Source organism: Somniosus microcephalus, chromosome 11 (genome assembly GCF_052327205.1).
Source record: "Somniosus microcephalus isolate GS21.2 chromosome 11, FLI_Smic_1.0, whole genome shotgun sequence".
NCBI lineage: Eukaryota > Metazoa > Chordata > Chondrichthyes > Squaliformes > Somniosidae > Somniosus > Somniosus microcephalus.
Window position 1 is genome coordinate 93,857,135 of NC_140997.1, and position 23,751 is coordinate 93,880,885.

The following is a 23,751-nucleotide window of genomic DNA, read 5'->3' on the forward strand; positions in this document are numbered from 1 at the left end:
CAAAAGGGCAGATTCTGCAAATCCTGCAACAAATGAAAAACAAAAAAATTGTTGAAAAACTTTTTAAAAAATCATAACTTGACAATGCAGTAGATATAAAGGAATATAAATGCAGTATACTATCTCAATCATTACAAACTTTAACAAATGGCCGTACAGTTGCTATTTGAATTATTACCTAATCACTTTTGAAAGTGGAGTCTTCTGCATAAAATTTAGCATCCAAAGCACTAACCTTTTTGTGGCACATTATACACTTAACGGAGACAAGGCAAGAATATTTATTCTGGATCTCTTTAACTTTACAAGCTGATTTACACTGCATTTGAGGTCAACTCGACAGCGAATAACATGGTTTTACGCAGAAGACCCTACTTTCAAAAGTGATTAGGTAATCATTCAAATAGCAATGGTAAGGCCATTTGTTAAAGTTTGTAATTATTGAGATAGTATACTGCATTTATATTCCTTATATCTACTGCACTGTCAAGTTATGATTTTTTTTAAAAGTTTTTCAACAATTTTTTTGTTTTTCCATTTGTTGCAATTTTAACAATTTCTTCGGAGAAAAACCAGTCCATTTTCACTTGAAATTTTGCTTGAACATTTTCTGCTCAGTTTAAGCTCTAATGTCATTGAAAAAATAGCTCGCCAATCTGGAATATTAAACAGTGGAAGAAATTAAAAATGTGTCAATACATGATTCAATTTTTGGGAATACAAGGGGACCATCTACTGGAAAATGTGAACTGAAAGATTCAGTTGCTGTTGGAATCCGTACATAGAATATGACTTAAGTTAGGATAACTTGGCATGAGCAGGAAGCATTACGGATGAATGCCTCATGGATGACTATGGTTACTATGGGATATCTTTGCTTGTAAGAACAACAATGAGTTCTGTGAGAAAACAGGCTCGAGAGCGACCTCGAGGCAAGGAACTGTAACCATCCGAAACAGATACGGTTAGAACAAGAGAAGCAAAGACAACATTTGAGGAGGCAGAAACAGGAGAAGACAGGACTGTTTCTGGTTAATCACAATGTAGCCTAAATCAAAAAGAAAACGGCTTGTATTTCTATTTTGCCTTTCACGACCTCAGGATGTCCCAAAGCACTTTACAGCCAATGAAGTACTTTTTTGAAGTGGAGTCACTGCAATAAAGTAGGAAATGTGGCAGCCAATTTGTGCACAGCAAGCTCCCATAAACAGTAATGAGATAAATGACCAGATAACCTGTTTTAGTGATGCTGGTTGAGGGATAAATATTGGCCAGAACACTGGGGAGAACTCCCCTGTTCTCCTTTGAATAGCACTGTGGGATCTTTTAAATCCAACTGAGAAGGCAGATGGGATCTCGGTTTAACATTGCATCTTGAAGATCATTGTACCTCCGACAATGCAGCACTCCCTCAGTACTGCACTGAAGTGTTAGTTTAGATTATGTGCTCAAATTCTGGAGTGGGACTTGAGACTTTCTGAATCAAAGGCAAGAGTGCTACCACTGAGCTGCAGAATGAGCGCAAAAGACCAGGAACCAGAGACAAAAATCAGGAGAACCCGAAAGCCTGGCAGGAAAAGGGTGATGTGAGTGAAAGCAACAAAAAGGGAAGGAAGAGGGAAACAGTCAGTGTGAGAGCAGCAGATGGCATGGGACAGGCTGAGTGGAACAGAGGACCCAAGGCACATTTAGCCTCAGGCAATTACAGTCAACAGCAGGGACAAAGCTCTCCTCTTAGTAGCACCTGCAAGCATAAAAGGAGGCAACCAATGGAGTTTTGATTGCTTTGGAGTGAGATTTTAGGGGGTTGTGTGGTCTTCCATTGGATTTGACCCCCTTTCACTCTTGTTCTTAGCTTTTAAATGCTTGCAGGTGTTTCTGCGTGCCTGCAAGCTTGCATCACGATGCAGAACAAGCAGACACATTGAACCAACTCCACATTAATTACAGCCCTATATGTGCCGTAAAGTCAAGTCTCTGTCCCACAAATCAGCTTGCAACAGGCCTACATGGGAGAGCAGTGCCACAGCAAGAGTGATAACAATATAAATTGGACTGTTGGGTAGAGGAGTGCATCTCTCCTCAGTGAACTGATCAATAAGGGTCTTAACACCGACTCAGTGGGCAGAAGTGCACGTAACTCCAGGTGGTCCATCAATTTACCCTGCCTAAGGGTGGCTGAGCTGCCAGTTCAGCCATACGGCTCAGCAATGTGCTGCTGAGATTGCTGGCCTATACGGACCTACCTCTAACGATGGGGAGCCTCTGCATCTGACACGGTAAAGTGACAAATGTGATTCCGTAGCACGTACTGTTGTTCTGATTTTGCAGAATCTGCTCTGCAATATAAACAGGGTGAATTTGGCACCACAGGAACCGGGCAATATCGCAGGACTGTTATTAGATATAAATAGGTTATTAGACTCCTCAATTACTAGCTGTAAAACATTGCAGTGTGTAGCACAACTTCATGTAAACTCCTCTGCATCACTCTTTCAAATTCTCCAAACACATGACTGAAAAGGTTAAATGGAACTGCATTTCTGCCCCCGTGTTTGACTGGATTAATACAGCCTTGGAACTATACGAAGCACACCCTTGTCCTGCTGCCTCGGCATCAGCATAATAGGGCTTTTAAAAAGAAAGTGGAAACAATCATGTGCTGTCTACTCCTGCTCTTAGTGTACACACTGGGGCGCTAAAGCTCATTCACTTCAGATTATTTTTTTTTTGTTTTCTTCCCCACCTTTCCTGAATGCATCGACTCTGACTGCAGTACAGGTCCACTGGCTGCTGTGCACAGCTCAGTCTTTATGTATGAGCCTAGGCAGCAAGTGGCATCCACAAAGGCATCATCATCATCGAGCCCTCATTCTGTTCTTTACTCAATGCTCAATGTCCTTTCTGGGTGGGCGGGAGAGAGGGAGGAGAAAGGGGATCACTGGATAGTGATTGCCCTGAAATTAAAGACCGGGGCTTCTTCAAAATAATGGCTCTCCAATTTGGATTTGAGGACAGTTAATAACCTACCACTCCCAGCAGTGTTTTGTCAATTCTATTTGTTTTTAAACAGCCAGACTAAAAGCAAAGCCACAGCTGGTTTCTGCTGTGTTTTGGAGCCTTGGTGCTCTCTGTGTCATTGGCACCGTCTCAAATAAAGTAGCACAGCACATTCTTCACATAAACACCGATGTACTAATCACATTGTTGTAACGTTCAACCCCTATTTGTGACCTTTGACTGTACTTTGTGTGACGTGAGCAGTTGACTCATGTAATGGACAGTACAACCCAAGTTCCCGCACATCGACCACACCCAAAATACACATAGTAAATGGAGGCATTGGACTGGGTTTAACGAAATATTTAACCACTGCAGTTATTAGGGAGGAAAACAGTTGTCGTTGCGACTAAGAGACTTTTTTTTTAAATTGACAAACCACATGAAATCGAAAACTAGTGATAGGTGATGCCAAGCTTGGATTTCAATACTGAAGACAACAACAACTTGCATTTATATAGCGCCTTTAATGTAGTAAAGCATCCCGGGGTGCTTCACAGGAGCGAAATCAAACAAAATTTGACACCGAGCCACATAAGGAGATGTTAGGACAGGTGATGAGGTAGGTTTTAAGGAGCGTCTTAAAGGAGGAGAGTGAGCTCGAGAGGTGGAGAGGTTTAAGACTGCGGAGGGAAGGAAGGGTTTGAGGGAGGCAAGGAGTTTTCCAGTGTTGAGATCCAGGAAAAGAATGAGGCAACGAGAGGAGTCTCGGTTCGAACACGGCGAGAATGAAAAGCAGAATTAAATGATGAGTTATGAAGACATGCAGGGAAACAGACACCACAATATAAATAGAGCGGGCACAAGATGGTGAAAGTTCAGAATACGCAGTGAAATAATTACATATATAGGACCTACCCGACCTTGGTCAGTTAATGAGCCAAACTTAGGAGGGGTCTGGTGATTCTGAAGGATACATGGAAGATAATTTAGAAATACAAAAATTTACAAAAAGCAAATACAGGCAATTTTTATTTGAATCAAAAGCATTGCCTGTCAGATTTATCTTTGGCCTAGTTACAACATTTCATTATGTTTCTGATTATGAGAAAGTCCCCATCTATATTGTTGGTTCCTCCAGTCAACACTAATAAAAGGTTATTCTTGTTTATAAATGAGGAAAGACCCCAACAGTTAACTGATTGTTTACTGCACAAAATGCTATGATTTGGTCAAATTATTTCTCTGAACTCATATTGATTAATTAAAAAGTAACACTTAAATATTGGAGTAAAACTAACTGGTGAATGTTTCAGTATTTTTTAAACCACTTATATTTTAGGACTAATATGGGGGACTTTTATTTTTCCATCTCAGTTTTAAGATTTGTAATCTTCTAAAATGTTTCAGGCAAGTTTGGTGCATCTTTGTTTATAGAGCTCTGTTTCACTTATTTCACCAGAACAGATAACTACAAGTCTTAGATAATCCCCGAGACAACAGTCAACAGACGTAAACACGACAGATGTGTGCATCAATAAAACCTCCCTAATACAGCAACATACGCTATGTAAAATAGAAACCAAGGTTGCAGAGATGACGTTATCATCAGTTTATGATATTAAGTGCAGCTCTAGAGTAGTGTACAAGTAAAATAGAATTATCCAGATACAGGGACTTCCAAATGAACAGCATTATTCTAAGAACACAGCGTCATTCTAATACCCCTAAAATAATCAGTTGTTGAACACCCAATATTTGAAAGAAACATACCACTGTAGTTTAAAACACATAAGCAATTGTTTCTTGCAAATAACCTGCTATTTCTGTCTGAAAAATAAGACCAAGTCCCATTTACGCAACGAGTGGTTAGGATCTGGAACGCACTGCCTGATAGGGTGGTGGATACAGGTTCAATAGTAGCCTTCAAAAGGCAATTGGATAAATACTTGAAGGAGAAAAAATTGCAGGGATATGGGGAAAGAGTGAAGGGGAGTGGGACTAACTGGATTGCTCTTCGAAAGAGCTGGTGTAGACATGATGGGCCGAATGGCCTCCTTCTGTGCTGTACACATAGATCCTTAATCCTTTTGTTTACACTTTTAGGAAAACAAATCAAAATCCTTTAATATTTTTTTAAAGCAGGAGATGGGACTTTCCCACTGCTGTGCAGTCCAAGAAACAAAATGCCTAAAAAGGTTAACCTGCCAGCAAACTTCCCCACTTGTTCCTACACAACACACATTCTCACCCCCTGCCCTCACCATCCCCAAATCCCCAAACCAATAACAAACTGATCTGATGGTGTTGGGATTGAAATCCCACTGTGTGATATTAGTAACAAAAGCATGCCAATGAAATTCCTTTATCTGCTACTAACAAAGATGTTAACCCATTTACTTCAAACGCATTAAGGTCTTTTTTAAAACAGCAGAAAAAGGAATGTCATACGAATGAATGTGTTTGTTACTAATATCCCACAGCGCAATTTCAATCTAACTACAGGTATAGCATGACTAAACCCTGCCAAGCACATCATTAATTCCAACTAGGAAACTATTATAAATACTGCCAGGCTAACCTGTAAACATCTAAACCCGGATATCAAGCTGAGTAAAATGAATGCTCACCGACCTCTGCAATCTCAAGGAGCCATGATGGCCATTATGTGTGGTGGACACAATAAAGTCTGAGTTTATAAACAGCCAAGCTTTCATTTATCAGTGTCATATAAGCATTTGCAAATGCACATACAAGGCTTTCATTTATTGCTATATAAATGCTGTTTAATACCACAAGCATCGTTTGTTAGTAAACATACATGTAATGCACTAGTCAAGGGCAAGGGGCACAAAAGCAAAATGAGGAATCTGCAGACCATACCTTAAAGTTGAAAGACTTTAAAGGGGAGCTGGAGGTTTCACAAAATTTGTTCTTCCTGAAATTGTGGTTACAGGTCTTACTTGGTTTATTATGGTCGTCATAATCCGTAATGGAGCAAATAAGATACTGTTCGTCATCATCACTATCATCGCTTGAGTCTCTATTTCCATCGCCAACTCCTTCAATGTCAAAGATCAGATCGTCCTCTGCCATGCTTAAATGTTGATACTCCCAGCCTTAGAATTCTGTCTTGCAAAACAGGTTTGCCTGTAAAGAGCAAACAGATTGGCACATCATATACTTGCGACACAAATCGACTTTGCTTCATTATCGGACTTTTGTTTTAAGGAAACTATTTAGTAAGTAAAATGTTCGGTGTAATAATGTTCCTCAACAGTTTCAGTGAATTTTTTTTTGAGAGTTTACATTATTTATACAGCCACTGTCCACTTTCAGTTTCGGTTTTGTTGGAGGAGTAGTCTCAAACATTTCAAATCATATTCCACCCACACAGGCATATTTAATACATATCAGGACCATCTGTTAATGTCACACCCCCTCTCCGTTTATGCCTTTATTTTTACCTCCCCTCTCGTGCAGCTCTCTACCACACGGACTATTCCTGCTAGGAGGGCAGGGCAGGGCAGTCCAGACTGCAGACGAGTCAAAAACTGTCAACTGAAACCAGTGAGGTTGGGCGACAGCTGGATCTAGCCTCGGATACGTGACTGAGGAAGTAAAAAGGTGGGACTATGAATCGATAAAGTACATTGAGTACCTAGTGGTGCAGCAACATGGAGTGTCCCAAATAGAGAGCACGTACCCAACTTCTGGAACTTCTCACTAAAGAATGCAGTGCCCAGCTGCTAAAAGACCACTCTATAGATGTGTCTTGAAGCCACCTCTTTGACACTGAACATTTCTGCCAGTCCTGGGAATGATCAGTGGACAGTGATATTAACAAGCACACCAAAAGAATACCCAAATAAAGCACCGACAAGCAATGCTTGTGGGGCTGGGTGCACGTATATATTTATATAATGTAAGCCAGCTGCTCCACAAATGCTGTGCACAAAGTGATTTCCAGAGCTTTACTGCAACAGTAGATTCCTATAGCAGAGTCATTAAAGCATTTGCTGCTGTGGAATCAAACTCACAGAAGCTCAGGTTCGACACAAAAGGTGCTCACCTTCACATTCAAACTTCATTTCATTCATAAACTCATACGGCACAGAAAGAGGCCATTCGGCCTGTGCCGGCTCTTTGAAAGAGCTCTCCAATTAGTCTCACTCCCCTGCTCTTTCCCCCAAACCCTGCAAACTTTTCCTTCAAGTATTTATCCAATTCTCTCTTGAATGTTACGATTGAATCTGCTTCCACTGCCCTTCCAGTCAGCACATTCCAGATCACAACAACTCGCTGTGTAAAAAAAAATTCTCATCTCCCCCTCTGGCTCATTTGCCAATTACCTTAAATCTGTGTCCTCTGGTTACTGACTCTCCTGCCAGTGGAAACAGATTCTCCCTATCTACTCAATCAAAGCCTTTCATAATTTTGAACGCCTCTATTAAATCTCCCCTTAACCTTCTCAGCTCTAAGAAGAACAATCCCAGCTTCTCTAAGTCCCTCCAATATAACAGAAGTCCCTCATCCCTGGTACCATTCTAGCAAATTCAGCCAGACACAAATTGATTTTTTATTCTGACCCACCCTGCCCCCACTACAATTTTCTTCCCTAGTCACCAAAAGGTACTGCCAAAGGTCCTTTTTTAAAATAATTCTCTTCCTGAAGGCATTGCCGCTCACTGGAGTACAGTTTCACAAGCATTAAGTGTCGTTCAGTACACCACCCAAGTGGCCATTATTCGTGTGAGCCTAGCTAGTGAATGTGGGCAGGCTACTCCCCTTTGTGGGGCATCACAACAAAGCCAAATTCTGTCCTCCCCCAGCACCCGTGTGGCCTGCCTGCACCTCCTCCAGACTGTTCCAAGGTAACTAGGAACTCCATGCATCATAAATTGGAGGGACAACTGTGCATAGTTTACTGATGCACAATACCAAAATGCAAATGTTACACCGTTTACTAAAAAAAAGTGTATCCATTCTTGGCATTTGGGGCTTTTGTTGGGTCTCCTAAAACCCAGGCTCATGCCATCACATCCAACACGGTGAAGACAGGCACGTGGCCAGCAGCAACTGAAATATCACAGAGTGCTGACACTTATGCTGTGAGGCAGTTCGCCAAAAACTCTCGCAAAGTAAAGCCGATTTGCACGTTCTGATCGATGCAGCTAGCTTTGCTGCAAACACTGCCATGTCAGAGGAACTTACACTGCCACTCTGTAGTGTTTGTGAGTCACACGCCCCTTTCCTCTAGGCCACTGGAGCTGCCTTTCAAACCTCTGCTGCTGATAGCCTGCCAGCTTTGCAAACGTGTGAGCAGAAAGAACAGTGCCAGTACTCAGAGCGTCTCCACACCGGGTGTTTACAAAACTCAAGGTGAATTGCTTGTGAGCAAAAAACAATGACCAACTCATAACCTTGGAAACCAAAAAAAACCCTCACTTTCCTACCTTAGAAGATTCAATATTACTGGTTAAGAAATGTCAAACAAACACTTACATAAATCCTTGAGCTCAGTCATTGCAATATTTTTCATTTCTGTTTCAATCGTGTTGTTAAAATCCATTACCTGGATTTCTGTTTGTAAAGAGGCTAATTTACACAAAGCGCACTACTAATGCTGATCTTTAGACACCAACCTGCAAGTTTTGATGATACACTAAAGCTATTTGGATTTAGCCATAAACACTTTCTTTAGAGGGCTGATGATATCCATCATTATCCACTGAACCATACCACAGCAACCTGAACTGTGAATTGAAAAGCATAATCCTTTGAAATACACACATTGTTTCATCCATAATATATCTGTAAAGAGTTTTCTGATTTTTTTTAAGTTTCTATAATTAGAGGGTCAGCTGTAGACTAATTGATAGGGATTGAGTGAGTCAACAACTCCATTATCGTTGTATCATGCAACTATGGTAGAAGGCGAACTAGGTGGATCTTGATCTTTTTTCATCTCGCAATTCCTTCCTACGTTCATATGGCGTAATGACACTGCAGCCAGAGGCAACTGTGCCAGTTAAATGCGTCAGGAGTTTAGGACACCAGGAGAACGCCCCTGCTCTTCTTCAAATCTTGTATGTCACCTGAGGGGGCAGACAGGGCCTCCATTTAGCGTCACATCCAAAAGACAGTACTAAAGTGTCAGAATGGATTTTGTGCTCAAGTCTCTGGAGTGGGGCTTGAACCCATGACCTTCTGACTCAGGAAAGAGTGCTACCACTGAGCCAAGACTGACACTCCTCCAACCTACTCCTGAAAATAGATTCCATTATTTTGCCTGTTACTGAAGTTAGTCAAATGGCCTGCTGTTTCCTGGGTTATATTTGCCCACTTTTTAAGTATACAGATACAGGAAACTTTCTGGTATCCGGCACTGACGGGACCGAGCTGGTGCCGTACCATCAAAACTGCCGTAGAAACCAGCGCTAATGTTAAAACATACGGAGCTTTTGAGCTCCATGTGAATCAACAAACCCTGTTGCTTAGCAACAGCTTCAAAACAGTCGGCCGCAGCTTAAAAGCATCTCTGTAGCTAAGCAACAGCTTCAGCTAGACCTTGCAGAGCCTGACTGGAAAAAAAAGTAACGAGAAGTAAAAAAAACTTATAGGAAACGGCTCCTGAATTTTGCCGGTAGATAGAGCTTTCCGACATTTAACCTCTGGTTAAACGAAAGTTTCCTGTACTTTGTTTGCCTGTTTCCAGCACTCCAGAGCATTACTAGCAGCCAGTGATTCTTCCATGACATTAGACAGTGTCCCACACATTGTTTCTGTGGTGCTATTCAGTGGGCAGCACTCTCGCCTCAGTCAGAAAGTCGTGTGTTTGAGTCCCACTCCAGTGACTTAAGCATATACTCTAATCTGACCCATCAGTGCAGTACTAAGGGAGTGCTGCACTGTCGGAGGTGCCGTCTTTAAACCGAGGCCCTGTCTGCCCTCTCCGGTGGATATAAAAGATCCCATGGCACTATCCGAAGAAGAGCAGAGGAGTTCTCCCAGTGTTTTGGTCAATATTTATCCCTCAACCAACATCAACAAAAACAAAAACCGGTTATCTGGTTATTCATCTCGTTGCTGTTTGTGGGACCTTGCTGCGTGCTAATTGGCTGCTACATTTCTCTAATTGGCTGCAAAGTATTTTAGGATTTCCTGAGACTGTCAAAGTTGCTATAGAAATACAAGTTATTTCTTTCTTGGGTTCTTTCTGGTATCCCTCAGCATCTTAGGATATATACATTCGGGCCTTGGGTTTTGTTCGCATTAAATCTTACCCCCCATTTATCAAGTACCCCCCGCACTGCTGACTTCAAAATCCTCCAGGATACTGGCAGTGCGACAGAAACTGGACAGCAAGTTAGTGTTGTCTTCACCAATGAATACTCGCTTCATAATTCAACTATTTTATCTACGTAATTCGATGTAATTTTATCTTCTTTAATTTCACCTCTACTTTTATCTTTTAGTGTTAATTTCTTTTCCAACTACTCCACTTAGTCTTCTAACAGGCAAACCTTTCTCAATCAGATATTCAGCAACTTCCTTCTTAACAGAGTTAATCAGCAACAACACTCTGACGGGAGTGTATTTCCGATAAGTACTGGTTCAGTGGGTAGCGTTCTTGTCTCCGAGTCAGAAGGTTGTGGGTTCAAGTCCCACTCCAGAGACTTGAGCACAAAAATCCAGGCTGACACTCCAGTGCAGTACTGAGGGAGTGCTACACTGTCGGAGGGGCCGTCTTTCGGATGAGATGTTAAACTGAGGCCCCATCTACTCTCTCAGGTGGGCGTAAAAGATCCCATGGCACTATTTCGAAGAAGATCAGGGATGTTACCCCCGGTGTCCTGGCCAATATTTATCCCTCAATCAACATCACTAAAACAGATTATCTGGCCAATATCACAGTGCTGTTTGCAGGAGCTTGCTGTTTGTAAATTGGCTGCCGCGTTTCTTACACTAACAGTGACTACACTCCAAAAGTACTTAATTGGCTGCAAAGCGCTTTGGGACGTCCTGAGATCGTGAAAGGCGCTATAGAAATACAGAAAATGCTGGAAATACTCAGCAGGTCAGGCAGCATCTGTGGAGAGAGAAACAGAGTTAACGTTTCAGGTTGATGACCCTTCGTCAGAACTGGAAAAAGCTGGAGATCGAACAGGTTTTTAAGCAAGTGCAGGGGCAGGGAAAGGGGGGAGGAAAGAACAAAAGGGAAGGTCTGTGATAGCATGGAAGGCAGGAGAGATTAAGAGACATTAAGAGATGGTGCAAGGCAAAAGGAGATGGTAATGGGACAAATTAAGAAACAAAAGATGGCAAGTTTTGGTAGATACCTGATCAAACACGAGAATGGAGACAGAAAGCAATGAAGACGTCATCGACCTGAAACGTTGACTCTGTTTCTCTCTCCACCGATGCTGCCTGACCTGCTGAATATTTCCAGCATTTTCTGTTTTTATTTCCGATTTCCAGCATCCGCAGTATTTTGCTTTTGCTATATAAATACAAGTGCTCTGTGGGGTGATGGGAGTTCTCCCTGCTGTTCGCACTCCAAGGTTGCCAGTTTTGTACTTTACACTAGTACGATAGCAAAATACTGCAGATGCTGGAAATCCGAAATAACAACAGAAAATGCTGGAAAAACTCAGCAGGCCAGGCAACATCCGTGAAGAGAAATTAGAGTCGACGTTTCAAAACTGGAAAGGAAATAAAATAGATCGAAAGGCAGGGCTGCGATAGAACAAAAGAAGTAAAAGAGACATTAAGAGGTATTCAAAACCAGACGAGATGGTAATAGGACAAGTGGAGACAAAAGACGGCTGAGATTAGGTGTGAAGTGTACTGGCAGGATGGGAGACAGCTGCCATGTGGGAGAGAGAAAAAAAAGGAAGGGGGGGGGGGAGGGAAGACCCAAAACAAAGGGGTGGAAAAAAATATAAGTAAAAATGTACCTCTTAATGTCTCTTTACTTCTTTTGTTCTATCGCAGCCCTGCCTTTCGATCTATTTCATTTCCTTTCCAGTTTTGAAAAAGGGTTCACCCGAAACGTCGACTCTAATTTCTCTCCACGGATGTTGCCTGGCCTGCTGAGTTTTTCCAGCATTTTCTGTTGTTATTTTGTACTTCACACTGGTAATTGGAATGAGATAACCTGTTTACATCCACATTGCCTCCCCACCCCCCTCTGCCCTGCTCCATGCTCTTGAAGGAGCTGGATCGAGGCTTCTTCAACCTCTTTTCTCCAAAGAAAATAATTCTGTCTAACTAGTTACTAATAATGAAACACAAGATAAACACAAAATGCAAATGTATTTGTAATACCATGCTTAAAAACTAAACAAGTGGCGGGTGTTGTTCCTGGTTTTATCGCAAGCAGCACTGGTGCAGTCTTCAAACATCTTCCCAAAAATTGTTGCTTGTTTGCAATATTTCACTACTTGCTATTCTTGAATTTAAAACCCCTACTTTAGTGGCACTATTGAAACTGTGCAAAGAAACTGTTGCAGATATTTTATATGCACGTACTGTTCCACTTGCACGGTATATATAGTACAGAGACGAAGCTGTTTACTACTCTGGATTGCGTCCATATTATATAAGCTGCAGCAAGCATCGAATGCACAGCTCCTAAAGGCAGTTACAATCGACCAAGATTCTGCAAAGAAACATAAATCGATACAAGATCGGCCGACAACGTGGTAGCGGACTTGAAAGTGACAGCCGCTTACCGCAAGACTTGGAATCTGACAACCACCAAATGACAGCGGAGGCAGGGAACGGCTGTGCAATTGCATGAAATCCCACGTAGCTGAATGCCAATGTGAAGAGGGCCTCGCTGCTCGCAGGCTGACTCGGAGGGGGAGGGAAGGCGTGGAAGAGACATCCAGCTTGTACCCTTCCCCACACACACACGCGGCGCCGACCCGCCCAGGAGGAGGGCTTGGCTTCGGCAAGTGTACTCAGTCCACAGCGCGCCCGTTTCACTGCACGTACACAGCTCCAACAGGAACATCGCTCACTGACAACAGCACATTCATTGCAAACCCCTCCCGCACACCCAGCGTGCGCCTGTCGCTGGAGAGACATCAAGAGAACGGACAGCAAAAACCTCAAGTGTTGTTGGGCTGCATTTAAATCAGAAAACCTGTGCGAGACGGTTCTGCAATACTTACAGCCGCCCCGTGTCACATATATTGTTCAGCAGCAAGTTAAAGGATCTTCCTCTTTATTAAAAGGGTGTTTTCAAACTCCCCCACACACCCCGTATTTGTTTAATTCCACGCAACCATGTAAATTGCACTGTGCTTGCAAATCATATCGACTTAAATAAGACTCCTCAAAAAAAATTGACCACATTTCCGTGAAACCAGTGCCTTTTTAAAGAGACAGTGTTATCACAACTGTTTTATTGACACTGCCATAGTCAGGCTCCCTCTTTTGTTAAGAGACTTGCATTTATGTAGAGCCTTTCACAACCTCATGATCCTTACTGCCAAACTGAAGTACTTTTGAAGCATAGCCACTGTTAAACTGAGGCCCTTTCTTCCGTCTCAGGTGGACATAACAGATCATAGAATCATAGAAATTTACAGCACAGAAGGCGGCCATTCGGCCCATCTTGTCCACGCCGGCTGAAAAGAGTGATCCAGCCTAATCCCACTTCCCAGCACTTGGTCCGTAGCCCTGCAGGTTACAGCACTTCAAGTGCATATCCAAGTATTTTTAAATGCGATGAGGGTTTCTGCCTCTACCACCCTTTCAGGCAGTGAGTTCCAGACCCCCACCACCCTCTGGGTGAAAACATTTCTCCTCAACTCCCCTCTAAACCTCCGACCAATTACATTAAATCTATGACCCTTGGTTATTGACCCTTCTGCTAAGGGAAATAGGTCCTGGCTATCCACTCTATCTAGGCCCCTCATAATTTTATACACCTCAATTAGGTCTCCCCTCAGCCTCCTCTGTTCTAAAGAAAAACAACCCCAGCCTATCCAATCTTTCCTCATAGCTAAAATTCCCCAGCCCAGGCAACATCCTCGTAAATCTCCTCTGCACCCTCACAAGTGCAATCACATCTTTCCTGTAATATGGTGACCAGAACTGCACACAGTACTCTAGCTACGGCCTAACTAGTGTTTTATACAGTTCAAGCATAACCTCCCTGCTCTTATATTTTATGCCTCAGCTAATATCTGAGGAAGGATGTTCTTGCCATGGAGGGAGTGCAGCGAAGATTCACCAGGCTGATACCTGGGATGGCAGGAATGACGTATGAGGAGAGATTGGGTCGATTGGGCTTATACTCGCTGGAGTTTAGAAGAATGAGAGGGGATCTCATCGAAACTTATAAAATTCTAACAGGATTAGACAGACTAGATGCAGGAGGGATGTTCCCGATGGTCGGGGAGTCCAGAACCAGGGGTCACAGTCTAAGGATAAGGGGTAAGCCATTTAGGACAGAGATGAGGAGGAATTTCTTCACCCAGAGAGTGGTGAACCTGTGGAATTCTCTACCACAGAAGGCAGTTGAGGCCAATTCATTAAATATATTCAAGAAGGAGTTAAATATATTTTTTAAGGTTAAAGGGATCAAGGGATATGGAGAGAAGGAAGGGACAGGGTACTGAGTTTGGATGATCAGCCATGATATCATTGAATGGTGGAGCAGGCTCGAGGGGCCGAATGGCCTACTCCTGCTCCTATCTTCTATGTTTCTATGAAGGCAAGTATCCCGTATGCCTTCTTAACCACCTTATCTACTTGGCCTGCTACCTTCAGGGATCTGTGGACATGCACTCCAAGGTCCCTCTGATCCTCTACACTTCTCAGTGTCCTACCATTTATTGTGTATTCCCATGCCTTGTTAGCCCTCCCCAACTGCATTACCTCACACTTTTCCAGATTAAATTCCATTTGCCTCTGTTCTGCCCACCTGACCAGTCCATTGATATTTTCCTGCAGTCTGCAGCTTTCTTCTTCATTATCAACCACACGGCCAATTTTTGTATCATCTGCAAACTTCTTAATCATACTTCCTACATTCAAGTTCCACGGTATTTCGAAGAAGAGCAGGAGAGTTCTTCCCAGTGTCCTGGCCAATATTTATCCCTCAACCAACATCACTAAAACAGGTATCTGGTCATTATCTCATTGCTGTGTGTGGGAGCTTGCTGTGCACAAATTGGCTGCCGCATTTCCCACATTACAACAGTGACTACACTCCAAAAATACTTCATTGGCTGTTAAGCACTTTGGAACGTCCCAAGGTCGTGAAAGGTGCTATATAAATGAAGGTCTATCTTTCAAGTCTTTATTTTTAAAAACCCCTGCCAATCCGCTGCAAATTCTCCCAGACAGGATTGTGGTTTGTGGTAATATGTACAGGTATCAGGGATCGAGCAGTGTGGCTTCGGACTTTATGAAGAAATACATTTCTAAAGGTAATGCTCAGTTAAACTGACTATCTTTACTACGGGCCTTACTATTTTGGTATTAAAAGCTCAATTTTAAAATTCTCATTCATTTTTTCAATTCATTCCATGGCCTCGCCGCTTCCTATCTCTGTAACCTCCTACAACCCTCAGAGATTTCTGCGCTCCTCCAATTCTGATCTCTTGTGCATTCCCGATTTTAATCGCTCCACCATTGGTGTCCGTGCCTTCAGCTGCCTGGACCCTAAGCTCTGGAATTCCCTCCCTAAACCTCTCCGCCTCTCTACCTCTCTCTCCTCCTTTAAGACTCTCCTTAAATCCTAGCTCTTTTCCCAACCTGTCCTAATATCTCCGTATGTGGCACGGTGTTAAATTTGGTTTGATAACGCTCCTGTGAAGCGCCTTGGGATATTTTACTATGTTAAAGGCGCTATATAAATGGAAATTGTTCTTATACTTCCCCTTCCCTTAAGAAAAATCAGCAAATCTGCCCCCATTCCATGACTGCCATTATGATTGATTTACAAGGAAAAAGCTTTGTCAGACTAAATCATACCACATTCAAAGCCAAAAATCCCTGCTTTGTAAAATCTCAATAAGTCACTGTGCTTGGCAACTCTTAATCCATACAGTGAATTTTCAGTTTGGAAATGTCCATTTATTTAGCTGCATTTACTGTTCTTAATGGTCACTACATAAGGGTGAAAGTTACAGCACGAGGCAAACAAGTCAAATGTCACAGCTGCACACAATGGATAGGCGCACCAACGTCAGTGTTCTTGCTCAGGCCAACATCCCCAGCAGCGAAGCTCTGACCACGCTCAATCAGCTCCGATGGACGGGTCACATTGTCCGCATGCCCGATACGAGATTCCCAAAACAAGCGCTCTATTCGGAGCTCCGGCACGGCAAGAGAGCCCCAGGTGGGCAGAGGAAACGCTTCAAGGACACCCTCAAAGCCTCCTTGAAAAAGTGTAACATTCCCACCGACACCTGGGAATCCCTGGCCCAAGACCGCACAAAGTGGAAGAGAAGCATCCGGGAAGGCGCCGCACACCTCGAGTCTCTTCGCCGGGAGCAAGTGGAAGCCAAGCGCAGGCAGCGCATGTCAACCCAAGCACCCCACCCACCCGCCCCTTCAACCACCGTCTGCCCCACCTGTGACAGAGACTGTAGGTCCCATACTGGACTCATCAGTCACCTGCGAACTCATTTTTAATGTGGAAGCAAGTCATCCTCGGTTCCGAGGGACTGCCTAAGAAGAAGAAGAACAACACAATGTTCACATAATATGCCAGGCCATAATCTGTGACCTCTTGAACATTAATGTGCTTCAAATTGCAGTAGTTATTAATCTGCCACCCAAAAAATAAATAGAAACGCTTAAACTGACTTACTTCGTGAATCAAATTAAAGGTATGAACCAAAGACTGACGGCATATGCAGCTCTCAATGCTACCAGTTTTAAACTGTAGCCACCGTCAAATTCAACAAATAAATTCATAGAATTCATTCAAATTTACAGCACTTTCGCCCTTGTGCCCAGACCATTCTGGTCTATGCCAGTGTTTATGCATCACACGAGCCAACTCCATTGTTATTAGAACAGAGTTGGGTAAAACTCACAGCAGCAGTGACTGCCCAGGGAGCCTTCAGCATGCAGCATGTAGCCCACGATAGTCCAAACTCACCACGAACAACTTGGGAAGTGGAAGCATCTCTGACAGCATCCCCAGATATCAGTGCTCCCTGCTCCTTCAGCGGGAATAGGCTCCTGAAATATAAAAGTACAATACTTATTGTTCAGTGTTGTAGCCAATATTCTGTAGATGGAGGTGTACTTGATTTATTATGGGTGTTCATAACACAACTTGGAAAATAGCTATAATACACAAAATGTGACACCATTCCTTCCTGTACGCTGTAACCATATTTAGCCCTTTCGACTAGAAGAGTCAACCCAGCCAAAGGATCGTTCTCCTACTGTGAAAGAGAGGAGAAAAGTGTTTTTGGACCCCACCCCCTGCACAAATCAACAATCTGCAAGTCTCATCTCTTTTACACAATGATTGCTGAGATGGTCCCATCTCTGTAATTTCCTTCAGCCCCACAACGACCCCCCCAACCCCGAGATCTCTGCGCTCCTCCAATTCTGGCCTCTTGAGCATACCCTGATTTTGATCACTCCACCACTGGCAGCTGTGCCTTCAGCTGCCTGGACCCTAAACTCTGGAATTTCCTCCCTCAACCTCTCTATCTCTCTCTCCTCCTTTAAGACGCTCCTTAAAACCTACCTCTTTGGCCCAAGCTTTTGGTCATCTGTGCCTAATCTCTCCTTATGTGGCTCAGTGTCAGATTTTGTTTGATAATGCTCCTGTGAAGCGCCTTGGGAGGCTTTACTACATTAAAGGCACTGTATAAATGCAACTTGTTTATTTACAAGATCCTGTTCTGCTGCAGTGAATTAAATTACTGCTACCCCACTCAATGTCAAATTTCCAAGACCCGACTTTTTAAAAATTAGTTTATGGGATCTGAGTGTCGCTGGCAAGGCCAGATTTATTGCCCATCCCTAATTGCCCTCGAGAAGATGGTGGTGAGCCGCCTTCTTGAACCGCTGCAGTCCGTGTGGTGAAGGTACTCCCACAGTGCTGTTAGGGAGGGAGTTCCAGGATTTTGACCCAGCGACGATGAAGGATCGGCGATATACTTCCAAGTCAAGAAGGTGTGTGACTTGGAGGGGAACTTGGAGGTGATGGTGTTCCCATGCGCCTGCTGCCCTTGTCCTTTTAGGTGGAAGAGGTCGCGGGTTAGGGAGGTGCTGCCAAAGAAGCCTTGGCGAGTTGCTGCAGTGCATCTTGTAGATGGTACACACTGCAGCCACGGTAAGCCGGAGGTGGAGGGAGTGAATGTTTAAGGTGCTGGATGGGGTGCCAATCAAACAGGCTGCTTTGTCCTGGATGGTGTCGAGCTTCTTGAGTGTTGTTGCAGCTGCACTCATCCAGGTAAGTGGAGAGTATTACATCACACTCCTTACTTATGCCTTGTAGATGGTGGAAAGGCTTTGGGGAGTCAGGAGGTGAGACACTCACTGCAGAATACCTAGCCTCTGACCTGCTCTTGTTGCCACAGTATTTATGTGGCTGGTCCAGTTAAGTTTCTGGCCAATGGTGACCCCTCAGGATGTTGATGGTGGGGGATTCAGCGATGGCAATGCCGTTGAATGTCAAGGGGAGGTGGTTAGACTCTTGCTTGTTGGAGATAGTCATTGCCTGGCACTTCTGTGGCGCAAATGTTACTTGCCACTTAGCAGCCCAAGCCTGAACGTCGTCCAGGTCTTGTTGCATGCGGGCATGGACTGCTTCATTATCTGAGGAGTTGTGAATGGCGCTGAACACTGTTCAGTCATCAGTGAACATCCCCATTTCTGACCTTATGTTGGAGGGAAGGTCATTGATGAAGCAGCTGAAGCTGGTTGGGCCTAGGACAGACACTGCCCTGAGGAACTCCTGCAGCGATGTCTTGGGGCTGTGATGATTGACCTTCAATCACCACAACCATCTTCCTTTGTGCTAGGTATGACTCCAGCCAGGGGAGTGTTTTCCCCTGATTCCCATTGACTTCAGTTTTACTCGGGCTCCTTGATACCACACTCGGTCAAATGCTGCCTGATGTCAAGGGCAGTCACTCTCATCTCACCTCTGATTTAAGAGCGTAAGCAAAAATGCTATTTTGACTATTGTATCATCTGACATTTCGTCAAACTTGATCCTCTGCTGGTGATTTTACAGCAAAGACTTGGCCATAAGGATCCATAAGTGGCTAAATAAACAGCTGCCCCCCAGCATCACTAATCCTATGTAAGCAGTTACTTAAGGATCCACCCTTTGCCCACAGCATCACAGGAGGACAGTGGGAGCTAAATAAAACACTGTGCACAGGTCCACTCCTGCAAGTGTGGAAATAGGAAACAGGTCAGTTATGTTCTGGAGTCTATTTACTCTTTTAATCTAGATATACTTTCAGTTTCTTTGTTTCAGACTGCTTTCGAATAAGAACCCTCACTGTCTACATTCTTGAGCATTTTTATACTTGCCCCAGACAGCTATATAAATTTGATAGCATGCCCGAGAAACAAACATAAAACTTCTATAAATTGCTTTAGTTACTGATTCTATCCCATGCCACCACAGGATCCTCCTGAACTTAAAGAAGCAACAGAATGTCGCTTCAACACTATACCTAGTTTCAAGCTTAAACTGCCAAACACCAGTACTGAACAGTAAGTGACCATGCAAATTAATTACAGTAAAATGCATTATTTAGAAAAGAAAGATTTTGCATATATATAGCGCTTTTCACGACATAAGGTTGTTCTCCTTAGAGTAGAGAAGGTTAAGAGGAGATCTGATAGGGGTGTTCAAAATCATGAATGGTTTTGATAGGGTCAATGAGAAACAGTTTCCAGTGGCAGGAGGGTCAGCAATCAGAGGACACAGGTGATTGGCAAAAGTACCAGAGGCAACACGAGGAAACATTTTTTTTAAACAGCGAGTTGTTGTGATCATAAAATCAAAGAATAGTACAGCACAGGAGGCCATTTGGCCCATCAGGTCTGTGCCGGCTCTTTCGAAGAGCAATCCAATAAGACCCACTCCCCCACTCTTTCCCCATATCCCTGCAATTTCTTCCATCTGCCAAGAATTCTACCTGGAGACATTTCTTGCACTCGTGGCTTACAAACTCTCTCATCATACCAAGTTCCCTCCACAGTCTTGCCCCTTCCCTATCTCCAAAACCACCTCTGAGATCTCTGTGCATCTCTCAACCCTCTGAGATCTTTGCGCATCTCCGATTTTCTTCGCTTACCATTGTTGACTGTGCCTTCAACTGCTTAGACCCCAAGCTCTGGAATTCCCTCCCTCCCTAAACCTCTCCGCCTCTCTCTGCTCTTTTAAGGCACTCCTCAAAACCAACCTCTTTGACCAAGCTTCTGGTCACCTGTCCTAATATCGGTGGCTCGATGTCAAATGTTGTTCAATAATCACTCCTGTGAAGCGCTTTGGGACATTTTACTACGTTAAAGGCACTATGTAAATGCAAGTAATTGTAGTTCCACACAACACGAGTTTCAATTGTTCTGCCACACTCATACTCAACATAAACTATCTTCATCTGGCATGTGCTGCCTGAAAGGGCGGTGGAAGCAGATTTAATAGTAACTTTCAAAAGGGAATTAGATAAAAACTTGAAGGGACATGATTTACAGGGCTGTGAGGAAAGAGCAGGGGAGTGGGACTAGTTGGAGAGCTCTTTCAAAGAGCCAGCACAGGCACAACGGGCCGAATGGTCTCCTTCTGTGCTGTATCATTCTATGCGTAGTCCTGGATACTGAACCATGAATGAATTTAAGGTTCTCGCCTCCACTACCCTACTTGAAGGGCCATTCCAAGGGTTGATCACAACACTTTGAGTGAAGTTCTTCCTGACATTTGTCTTGAACTTTCCTTTCACCAGCGTTAGCCTATACCCCCTTGTTCCTGGCACACCATATGGTATATGCCTCCCCCCGCTCAGATCACAAGATAATTATGGCTGAGGAAGGACAGTCGGCCCATCTTAATCCACCCATCCAGAACAATCCTACCCTCCCCCCCATCGAGTTGTTTTTTTCTTAAATGATTCCTGGGTTGTCGCCTCCACCACAGCTAACATGGAGTTTGGTCACAGCTCAACCATCTCATCAGTGAAGGACTGAATGGCCTCCTCCTCCTGTTCCTAAGTGTTGTTCACTCTCTGCTGACTAGAACCTCCTGATAGCAGCCCAAAGGGGAGTTCTCCCCAGTGTTCTGGTCAATATTTATCCCTCAACCAACAGAACAAAAACAGATTATTTGGTCATTATCTCATTGCTGTTTGTGGGAGCTTGCTGTGCGCAAATTGGCTGCCGCGTTTCCCACATTACAACAGTGACTCCACTTCAAAAGTACTTCATTGGCTGTAAAGCGCTTTGAGACGTCTGGTGGTCGTGAAAGGCACTATAGAAATGTAAGTCTTTTTCTAAGGGTACCTAGATTCGTCCTGTGGCACTCCCGTTGGCCGGCCTTTCCCTCTCCCCCCTTGTCCACCGCTTCCAGGGCCGACAGGAAACAACCACCCAAACACTAAACGATCAACCTACCGACAAACCGGGGTTCGTATGGAGCGAAGGCCCAGGCCCGAGCGCCGCTCCCAGGACGCTGTGGTAACCGCGGGCCAAAGGCGCGGCCTCTGCTTGGGCTGTAGGCACTGCGGTTGCGCGGTGACGGGGAAATAACGGCTGAGAAGCGCATTTCCCACCGTGGTAGCGTGGCCGAGTGGTCTAAGGCGCTGGATTTAGGCTCCAGTCATTTCGATGGCGTGGGTTCGAATCCCACCGCTGCCAGTGTTTTCTTTTTAAAATTATGCTTCAAAAAGAGTAATGATTAACTTTAACTTTCTTTATTTACCATTAAATTTTATATAAAAGGTCAAAAATGATATTTCATACTCAGCTAGTTATTTTCAATTTCACACCTAAAAGTAAATGCATGGAAATAATATTGGAGTGGTGAGGTGGACAGAAAAGTTCAATCCGGAGAAGTGCAAAGTAATGCATTTGAGGAGAGCTAACAAGGTGAGGAATACACAATAAATGATAGGCTACTGAGAAGTGCAGAGGATCAGAGGGACCTTGGAGTGCATGTCCACAGATCCCTGAAGGTAGCAGGACGGGTAGATAAGGTGGTTAAGAAGGTATACGGGATACTTTCCTTTATTGGCCGAGACATTAGAATATAAAAGCAGTGAGGTTATGCTTGAACTGTGTAAAACACTAGTTAGGCCACAGCAAGAGTACTGTGTACAGTTCTGGTCACCACATTACAGGAAAGATGCACTAGCGAGGGTAAAGAGGAGATTTACAAGGATGTTGCCAGGACTGGAGAATTTTAGCTATGAGGAAAGATTGGATAGGCTGGGGTTGTTTTCTTTGGAACAGAGGAGGCTGAGGGGAGACTTGATTGAGGTGTATAAAATTATGAGGGGCCTAGATAGAGGGAATAGAAAGGACCTATTTCCCCTAGCAGAGGGGTTGATAACCAGGGGGCATTGATTTAAAGTAATTGGTAGAAGGATTAGAGGGGAGTTGAGGAGAAATTTTTTCACCCAATAGGTGGTGGGGGTCTGGACCTCACTGCCTGAAAGGGTGGTAGAGGCAGAAACCCTCATCGCATTTAAAAAGTACTTGGATATGCACTTGAAGTGCCAAAACCTACAAGGCTACGGACCAAGAGCTGGAAATTGGGATTAGGCTGGATCGCTCTTTTCCTGTCGGCACAGACATGATGGGCCAAATGGCCACCTTCTGTGCTGTAAATTTCTATGATTCTATGAAGATTGTGTAAATAACAACAACTTGCCTTTATATCGTGCCTTTAGCATAGTAAAAGGTCCCAAGGCACTTCACAGGAGTGTTATCAGACAAAATTTGACACTGAGCCACATAAGAGTTATTAGGACTGGTGACGTAGGTTTTAAGGAGCGTCTTAAAGACTGAGAGTGAGGTAGAGAAGCAGAGAGGTTTAGGGAGGTAATTCTGGAGCTTAGGGCCTAGGCAGCTGAAGGTGCGACCGCCAATGGTGGATCAACGGAAATTGGGGATGCGCAAGAGGCCAGAAGAAATTTCATTATAGTCAGATGGATCGTAGTCACACTTTAATGCTGGCATATTGACTCCAGGAATGGTGTTGAAATAACTGAGGATGAAGATCTTGGACTCTCAACACTTCAACATGTCCAACCAATGCAGAGCAGCAGTCAATGAAGCCAGTATGGTGCTGAACTCCAATAGCCCAAACAGTAGTGTGTAAGTCAGAGGAAGTCATAACCAAACTGTACAGGACAGCACGGTGGCATAGTGGTTAGCACTGTTGCCTCACAGCGCCAGGGACCCGGGTTCGAATCCGGCCTCGGGTGACTGTCTGTGTGGAGTTTGCACATCTTCCCCGTGTTTGCGTGGGTTTCCTCCGGGTGCTCCGGTTTCCTCCCACAGTCCAAAGATGTGTGGGTTAGGTTGATTGGCTATGATAAATTGACTGTTAGGGGGATTAAATACGTGGGGTTACGGGGATCGGGTGGGATATGTGTCGGTGCAGGCTCGATGGGCCGAAATGGCCTCTATCTGCACTGTGGGGTTTCTGTGATTTCTGTGACTCTGGTCAGACCGCACCTTGAATATTGCACCCAGTTAGGGTCACTGGGACACAAGGGCAAGCATTAGATGCAGTGCAGA

General features: G+C 44.0%; 1 protein-coding gene and 1 non-coding gene across 15 annotated transcripts in view; one reads left to right on the top strand and one right to left on the bottom strand.

Moving 5' to 3' along the window:
• eef2k (eukaryotic elongation factor 2 kinase) overlaps positions 1-21,733 on the bottom strand; it is a 69,743-nt gene extending 48,010 nt beyond the window's left edge. For 3 of the 14 annotated variants that reach the window (XM_086001066.1, XM_086001062.1, XM_086001054.1), the window contains exons 1-5: positions 21,622-21,732; positions 17,132-17,214; positions 5,884-6,150; positions 3,919-3,966; positions 2,247-2,339 (exon numbers count right to left, since the gene is read on the bottom strand). In XM_086001066.1, coding sequence (XP_085857192.1) covers positions 2,247-2,339; positions 3,919-3,966; positions 5,884-6,096 — 354 coding nt within the window. In that variant the 5' untranslated portion in view covers positions 6,097-6,150; positions 17,132-17,214; positions 21,622-21,732. The other 11 variants (XM_086001065.1, XM_086001063.1, XR_015079984.1 and 8 more) reach the window with 10 other exon arrangements.
• Positions 21,734-21,782: 49 nt separating this feature from the next.
• Positions 21,783-21,864, top strand: trnal-uag (transfer RNA leucine (anticodon UAG)). The gene has a single exon. It is a non-coding gene; the product is annotated as a tRNA-Leu (tRNA).
• The last annotated feature ends 1,887 nt before the right edge of the window (positions 21,865-23,751 follow it).